Source organism: Alosa alosa, chromosome 2 (assembly GCF_017589495.1).
Source record: "Alosa alosa isolate M-15738 ecotype Scorff River chromosome 2, AALO_Geno_1.1, whole genome shotgun sequence".
Classification (NCBI taxonomy): domain Eukaryota; kingdom Metazoa; phylum Chordata; class Actinopteri; order Clupeiformes; family Clupeidae; genus Alosa; species Alosa alosa.
Genome location: NC_063190.1, coordinates 13,306,466 through 13,315,439, shown reverse-complemented (window position 1 = coordinate 13,315,439; position 8,974 = coordinate 13,306,466). Strand labels below are relative to the sequence as shown.

The window sequence follows — 8,974 nt, the reverse complement described above, 5'->3', positions numbered from 1 at the left end:
TTGGTGCTCTGCACTGCTCTGCGCTGCACTGTAGTTTCCTTTCCTACGTCCACACCAGCGCCACTCACCCTCTCTGTTCACCCCCCCTTTCTGCTTTTCAAAGTTCTGTTGCTTTTTTATGCTTTCCAATGCCAGCTGCAGAGAGAGCTGACAAAAAAATAAATAATCACACCTGGGACACCACACACACACACACACACACAAATGTACTCAGTAATGTGTAAAACAGGACCTGAAAGCATCAGCTGAGCGCCTGATGATTACAGCAGCCGTAACACACAGGTGTGTGTTGCTGTATGGGAGAGGCCCCAGTCCAGCCTGGCGCTGGCTCCGCATTCCCCCCCCACACAGCAACACAGTTGCTGCCTCAGTGTGCATCACGTACAGAATAAATACACACTAGAGCACAGTCTCACACTCAGGCCTGTCAAAGTACGCCACAACAACGTGTTCCTATGATACAACACAGCTATAAACACAGGCCCATAACGCCAGATACTGCAGTTAAACCTATGTACAGTATGTTCTTAAGGCAAATGGGTGTATTTCCTGAAAGCATAATCTAACAAGCACCATTGTTAAAAAAACGGAGAGACTGTAAATTTGTTATGACAACGGGACACTTAACAACACTTCTGAGAGCCACACCCCGGTCCAGTTATATATTTAGGTCTGCCATGCCAAATAAACTCAGCAACATATGTTTCTGTCCGGCTGAGGTAGAAGCCATGGTCTGTAGAAAGGGGACCTGACTGAGTAACACGTGCTATGGCTGATTGCCAACAGCTGATGAGGGATAACTTGAACTAAAGAGCTAGAAAACAAATGAGGAATGTTCTTTATTTCCTCAAAATGTAAAAAAAAAAAACATTCCCACAAATCTAAAAAATTATCACGCAGGTTGTGAAATGTCAGTGTGTTCTGCAGCTTTTTATATATACATACACCCACACAGATAGCTGTTGCCTGCACTCCCACACAACAACAACAGATTTGGCCCCAGCAGGCCTCCGTATGGAGCGTGCCACTCGAGGCCAGAGCTGCTCAGCTGATAGATTTATGGGTTTGCTTTCTGTCTCCTCCGGGACCTACAAGGGAGTGTACGAGGTGGGCAGGCCGTTCCCACTGGACTTGCTATAGGAAACCTGCTATAGGGAGCTGAGCGGAATCTGGACAGTGGGAGCCTTCACTCTTGCTCTTGCACAATGCTTCCTTATTTGATGCAAGATTATGTGTTTGCCAATTGTGGAGACAATTGAGAGCATTAAGGTGTCATTATATAACTGTTCATTATATAAACATATATATACGTATAAACATATAAATATATATAACTAATATAACATTAATGTTACTGTTTATTTGATGGTATTTCCTCCCTCCCCATTTCCTCTGTGGCTTCTCAGTATTTCCACACTGGTGGAGACTGACATGGACTTCACATCAAACAGTCCCTGAGCCCAGTCACCCTGAGCTGGCCAGTACTCAGGCTCACCCAGGGAGTTTATGCTCACATTCCCCTGTGCTGACCACTGAAGGAGAAGAAGAGGAGGGAAAAGACTTTATGTCTCCATGCTACATAAACACTGACTGTTTCTGATGTGAGACCGAGTACTTCAATGGAAAGTAGGCATCAGTGTGATATTTCAGCAGTTATGATAACTGTGACAACTCTGAATCACCAAGTGTAGTTCCTTGAACTATATTCACAGATCAACAGATTCAAAAGAAAGCAATAGAGGAACCAGCCAAAAATGCACCACCCTCACCACCCTCATACTAAGACACACCACACACACACACACACACACACACACACAAAAACACACACACACACACACACACCCCTTCCCCTCCACCACCAAATTCAATTCATCCTGTGACACTTCATCTTGCATCACTGCCCTGCCTACGGCGCGGGATAAAGGATCCAACTCATGACGCACATGACATTTCCTGAATACAGCAGCACCTCTCTGAATCTGTGCATCACCGGTGGGTTCACTTCCTCTAATCTACCACAGGTAAACACACTAATGAATGAACCGCATTCAGAGTCCTCGCACTGGCTAATGTGTCCTCGTTATAGTTCGAGAGTACCAACAGAGTTGAGGAAAGCGCATGTATTTTCAATGTACTGTATATGATACATATGTTCCACCCAATTCTATGAGGTGTGTGAGACACACACATTTCAATTCCTAGTTGTTACACACATCACACTGAGGGTGCACATAGAGATTCTACATTAATGTAGTATTTCACATTCATAACTTTGAGGATATGAAATGATGATAACTGGTGTTTTGTCATTCCACAGACAAGCGAGGCCATTTATTAATGCATAACAAGCACAATTATAAAAAGCACCACTCATAAGACTAATAGGGAGGAGAGAAATATTTCAGATTCTAACCCAAACAGCCTTAAAAATCAGAGCACAATTCACCCAAACATCGCCCCGCGTGCCATACGGCTGTCAAGCACGAAGGCAAAAAGCACAGGACCGAATCAGCTCAGCAGCCAAGAACATCAATCCTGTCCAACAGCACTTAGCAATGGGAGGGGTTGGCTTTTTTTTTTCTCTCTCCCCAAACTCTCCAGCCCTACATCATACTTACAAGCAGGCCTTCCCCTGCCTGAACAAAGAGAACGGAGGAGGGCGCAGTGGGAGAGGGGGGCGGAGGGGCTTGGGGGGTGTAGACGGAGCAACACGTGACTGCCATCTGTCTCCGGGGAACGGGCAGATTCCCTTAGAGCACTCCCCCTGCGCCGGCACTGGGAATACCAGCAAACAAATGCAGTCTTCCGTAATTACAGCCATATGCTTCCAGAGCCACTCCCACTCTCAAGCTCGCGGCCGGACAACTCACTGACTGACGAGGAAGAGGAGGAGGAAAAGAGCAAACAAACAGACTTCCTAAGAAGACTGTGTCTACTGACATCACACACTGACTGACTTGTCCTCTGTTAATGAGGCTGTTGACTCATCATTTTAATGACAGGAACAAGCAAATATGTTGGTTCACTTCTAGTCTAGCTCATAAAGGCAGAAGAAATTTTTGTTTGTCTTTGCCTAATAGGAAAATAGCCCTGTCAAACATATTTTAAACCGCTCTTGCTCTACATATGTTTTGACATCATTAACTCCAATCTACACTATTGTTTACCACATTACATAGTATGTGTGTCTTGAACCTAACCTAGCCTAACAACACTGAACTTCAACTGTCAGTATATTCACATTCAAAAGCTATCTATTCAACAAGGATGTCAAGAAAGCTCTTTCAACATATTTCAACAACATAACTAATATTTCAACACATACCCACATCAAATACAACAATAGTTTAAACAGGGTTGCAAAGGGCCGCATATACTGAGTGCTATGATGTCCACTTCAGTGTGAGACTGCAGTGGCACTGGGGTGGAAATATCTGCCATTCCACTGTGGCTGAACACATGGTCTGACCTCACTGGGGCACGGCCTAATAGAATGTGCTAGAATGTACATTAAGTGAATTGGTCAAATAGGCTTAGTCAGACAGACAGACATCGGGCTAATTTAAAGCAGTGCCTCCACTTGTCTGGCCTGTATCCTCTGGAGGTCAGTGTGGTCATGCTGCACACACAAAGATCCTTTGCATGGGGGATATGAAGTCTGCGTCCCTCTGGGCCAAATGCAGAAAAAAAAATGAATGAGTGGGCTCAAAGACCTCAATAACGGCTTAATCTGTTACAAAGCTGTTCCTTTCCTTCTATACACAGGCAGAGACGGATAGAAAGAAAGAAAGAAAGAAAGGAAACACACACACACACACACACACACACACACACACTATTGCATCATCAGTAAATCAGTAAACCACTGGAACACTGGAATGACAAAAACACCCAATCATGTGACACACACACACACACACATGCTTACTTCAACAGCAATCATGCTATTGGAATGACACACACACACAACACACACACACACACACACACACACACACACACACACACACACACAAACATGCTTACTTCAACAGCAATCATGCTATTGGAATGACACACACACACACACACAACACACAACACACACACACACACACACACACACACACACACACACACACACACACAGACAAAACGCAAACAAAAGAGGGCCCATAAATGCTTCTTAATGGTACGGTCGTCACTGTAAACATTTAGCCATTGAGCTCGTCAGCAACCTCAACTGAGAGCATGAGCAAACTTGTTGGAGACGTATTTCCTGTGACTGTGCCTGCCCTCAGTGCAATGTGCTGGGTCAGCATGTGCTTCCCCTAACTCAACACTCTAATGCTTTACAGGGGAAGAGATGGATCAAAGAAATAAGGGAAACCAGAGTTGCGTGCTGAGCCGAGACAAAGAGTCTCCCCTTCTCCCCAGCCATGGTGAGACTCAACAGAACCATAACAGAACCAAACCCGGACAAGACTCTTCTCCAAGAGCCATAAACAACGTGGAACACCTGCAGAGCGAGAGCATGAACGAGGCAGAGGGGAGGAATTGGTCAGGAGAAGGAGGGAAAACAACAGTAAACTAAAGAGGCGCTCGGAGAGCACAGCCCTGCGCCAAGGCCAAATACCAGATCACGCAATGCTAAGGAAAGTGGAAAATAATTAGTGAATCTGCCCTGTGCTTTCAGATCAACTCCAAACATTTAATGGTTTCTTCCTTGGCCCCCGCTACACCTCCTCCAACAAATTGAAAAAATGAAAATTGGCCGGGTAGTTTTTTTTTTTTTTTAGATAATTCTGCTGACAGACAAACAGACAGACAACCACGAAAACAAAACAAACCAAAGAGTACACTCCTCAGCAGAGCCAATGACAAAGCAGAGGGGGGAATGCCTGAGACATACACAAAAAAACACAAAAGGACCAAGCCAGACACGTCAAAAACACTGACATACACATTCACAGATTGGCTACTTATTCCTCGTTCCTCAACTGACACAACATTGCATGTTTGTAAACAGACTCTGAAGATGGTACAATATATGAAGGCCATTATGCACCACTCTTTGACATGATAGTTTCACTGGCACAACCTTTGGCAGTTTATCTGGCCCAGCCTCAAAGAAGATTCTTTATGCAGTACCACACATCACCTTGATACTCTTTTTAAGAGTGCAATAAAGCATATAGCCACAACTTTTGCTCTGAGGCACAAACCCTGAACTTCTCATGCGATGAGAATGGCTCCCTTGAAATTACTTTTATGGTACATTTCCATATAGCCACAACTATAATATATACCACTGGCTTTCATTATGCCATTGGCTTGCATATAGAGTCAACGAATACAAGGTAATTCTCCACTTCTGTCAGTGCCATTTCTTGAGTATTTTTTCAACTTAACATAGGCACTGCAAAACGTTACAGGACATATGATGGCAATATTTCTCACCATCCATCAAGTTCCATTTATTTCAAGTGACGCAGGCCATAAAGCAAATGGTCCCCAGACCCAAGAGCTCCGATGACTGATTATGGAGACAGTTCAGGTTTATTGTGATGCTGAGGCATTGCTCTGCTTTAATGTCCTTTTTTTGGCCAAGATGCAGCTGAGCTTAATAAAAAACATTTGTGTCCATATGTATTTATCTCTTGGTTGTCTTTGCATTTATTTGAAGGCCACAAATCACCAGCATTATAAAGAAATGCATCTTGCTGTGCAGATTTCAGAAAAGATGGCCTAGACAGGATTGTCCTGGGAGGAGAAGTTCCCACATGAGGACTAGAGAGACTAAAAAGTTTCTCCCTGGTATGAACAACCTTCCAAAGTGACATCCAAGTTGAGAATAGACATTTCTGAGGTTTCCTACAGCATCCGTTTCCAGCTAGAAATCTCTATTAGTCATTTTCCGAATCTGCTCTCGTAATTTTAAGGACAAAACCATCTGCATCAAATACTGCTAATGTTCAACCACTAGAGACATACTGAGCTGAACTGTATGATAAACCAAACCATATGATGGGTTGTGGGTGAGGTGTGGCTACTTATGTAATTATTGATGTTACAGGGCCTATGCAACATGATTGAATGAAAATGACATACCTGTAGATCGAAGAATTTACTGTATCTTCTGTAGATGACCTCAGTGCTGCCATCGGACCAGCAGACTTTGATAAGGTAAACCTGGGAGAAGAACAGATGGGGGAAATGCTGGTTTATTTAAATCCTGTACACATGGTAATCACATTTTTAGATATTTCTGCAGCTCCATGTACATTATACATGAACATAACATGGGAGTCAGGACTGGAGAGACAAAGTACAGAGGGAGACCCCTCTTCTTGAAGCCATAATGTTAGTTTTAAATATAGGTAGGATTCTTTGTGGGAATTATTTGGATGTCAATTTTGTTTGACGAGTCTAAAACGCTATTAAATGGGCCACATGTCTTCTCACTTGTGACACGGTTGGCAACAACAAAACAGCACTGCTTTGTTTTCTGGTCAGAATCACAACCAGAACTGGATGGTTTTTGATTGCAACATCTACTCTGTTGTAAGAGCGAACAGACGCAGGGTAGCAGGGCTGATCGCCTCCTCACGTGACGAGATATAATCACAGCCTCTCGCACTGAGAGCAGGAGGTGCATCCTGTGAGATCACGTTTGCAGAGGAAGACAGAAGGAGAAAAGGCTACGTTTGCAGCAGGGCATCACTTCTGTGCCCCCTCAACCAGACACACACACACACACACACACACAGACAAAGGACTTCATTATGATGACGCATATGATTCCGAGCTGGCTTGTGTCATCATCCGTGTGAAAAAATAGAGCGTGTTCTCACTCAGAAGTCTTCAAAGAGCGGTGGGTGGATGAAGGATGGCATTTATAATTATTTACCTTAGCTCAAGGAAGTTTATCTTTTTATAAACCGCATGTTCAGCCTTTGTTGCTTTTCTGTGTCAAATCATCCCATATCTGAAACCATTCATTTGTCAACAGCCGTCTTTGAGCATTAGCAAAAGAGTTAGTGTCAGCTCTGTTGGAAAAGTTAAATATAGTGACTTCCAGCTGACTGTTCTCAACAACTATGACAATAAACATAAGGTCTTGGGACATGCATTTCTAAAATATATCAACTGGGGGAAACAAGGAAATGTTGGACATACCACCATCTGACTGTTCATTAATTACCCACAACACAATATCCTCAGAAGGAAATGGAAGGAGAAGGGAAACTACCTTCATTGTAAAGTCTCAATATTACTGACACTGTTCAATGACAGGTAAAAAAACAATTAAATCTAAAGAATTTGTGGCCTTCTGCTAGGTGACACAATGGTCAGTTGGACGAAATAAATGTGCTACACTTTCCTCTGAGGAGGAAAAGGAAAAAAAAAGATCAGCCTAGAGATGTGATAGGAAACTACATTGTGATTCTGTCTGGCTTATTGCTTCTACTGGCAAACATCCCAGGCTTCTTATAAGCAGCCCTCTCACTGAGGACAAAGTTATTGAGGGTTGGGGTGAGAGAGGAGAAAGCAGAGAGAGAGAGGGAGAGAGAGAGAGTATAGTGTGTGTGTGTGTGTGTGTGTGTGTGTGTGTGTGTGTGTGTGTGTGTGTGTGTGTGTGAGCACAGATGGAAAGAAAGAGGAGTACTGGACTGGACTCTCCAACAAATAAGTTGAAGAAGGCAACTCTGCCATTCCTTCATTTCACACTAAGTGGGTAGGCTGATCCCAGCGGCATCATTCATCTGACCTGTAGCTGTGTGTGGTTACCAAAAGCACTAATCATAACCTGAAGGCATAATAAATAAACCAAAACAAAAAATAAATAAGTAAAAGTATGACAACTGCTATCATTTGTGGATATGGATATACAGATTTCATATACAGATTTACACTCAGTATGAGTGAACTGCAAAGCTAAACACTTTCAGGGATGGCGGGGGGGAGGGGAAGGAGAGAGGGAGGGAAGTCCACACAAAAGATTCCTCTTGACAAGGAGCGGCTTTGGCATTTGCAGATGTTGGGGCCTTGGGAAAAACCTCTGGAATTGTTAGCGAATGCTACAGTTCAGCAGTCCAAACTGTAACGGAGTCGTGAGAGTAAAGACGTTCTGCAGCTCTGATGTTTTAATTTAAATCACTTTACTGCTGCCCCCGACCCCAGATGTTTGCAACTCAACAGCAAAACATTGCACTACTTCCAGAGAAGTTAACCACATTGCTGGCCAAATGAAACTTTTAAAAGCAAGTTTGAAAACGTGCCACTTTGAAGTAAATGTAATCTGATACTCTCAAGGGAGTTTTTTCTCCTCTTCTTTGTTGAAGAATTCAGTGCTTGATAGGCTACCTATGACCACCTATGGGGGTGAAGTAGACAGTAACCATACTGACACACATCATGCCTTGATTTAGTAGGCCTGTTAGACATTGTCTGGCACTTACATAGTGTTTGCTGGGATTTCTCCTCTTCTGCACATCTTGGACTGTTACTTCGTGAACGGTCCGCCTCGGCATGATGCAGTCAAACGTGAAATGCACTAAAAATTGCGCTCCAGCTGAGCAGCGATCCGAACTAAATCCAAAGTATCCTCACTCACTCCAGTTATCATTCGCGTGTTCGAATCGCGTACAAAAGCTCTCGCCTGCGTTTAATTAATGTGCATAGTCCACGTCGAGTTTCCTGTAACACATTCGGCTGCTCCTGCTTTCTTTCCCCCGTCCTGTTTGTTGGCCCGGGCCTGGACCAAAACTCCCAGCCTATCCTAGCTCACCGAGACTAATTCAATAGCTGAGAGGTCTGCGGAGCCCGGCCCTGGTCGCTCTTAAAGGAGAAGTGCATGGCGATCCCTGTCATAAAGTCGAATACACGAGGTTTATGTCATGACCTTATTGTCAATATAGGGCTTTTCCTTGTGTCAAACATAATTTATAATCGAAAAATAATTTTCGTCTATTAATGATCACATAGTATT

General features: G+C 43.6%; 1 protein-coding gene across 1 annotated transcript in view; it reads right to left on the bottom strand.

The window, feature by feature from the left end:
* The window catches only part of sh3pxd2b (SH3 and PX domains 2B), a 37,225-nt gene extending 28,463 nt beyond the window's left edge, over positions 1–8,762 (bottom strand). The window contains exons 1-2 of the mRNA XM_048238074.1: positions 8,445–8,762; positions 6,094–6,174 (exon numbers count right to left, since the gene is read on the bottom strand). Of these exons, the coding sequence (XP_048094031.1) occupies positions 6,094–6,174; positions 8,445–8,516 (153 nt within the window). The 5' untranslated portion in view covers positions 8,517–8,762. The remainder of the gene's footprint in view (positions 1–6,093; positions 6,175–8,444) is intronic.
* Positions 8,763–8,974: the final 212 nt, after the last annotated feature.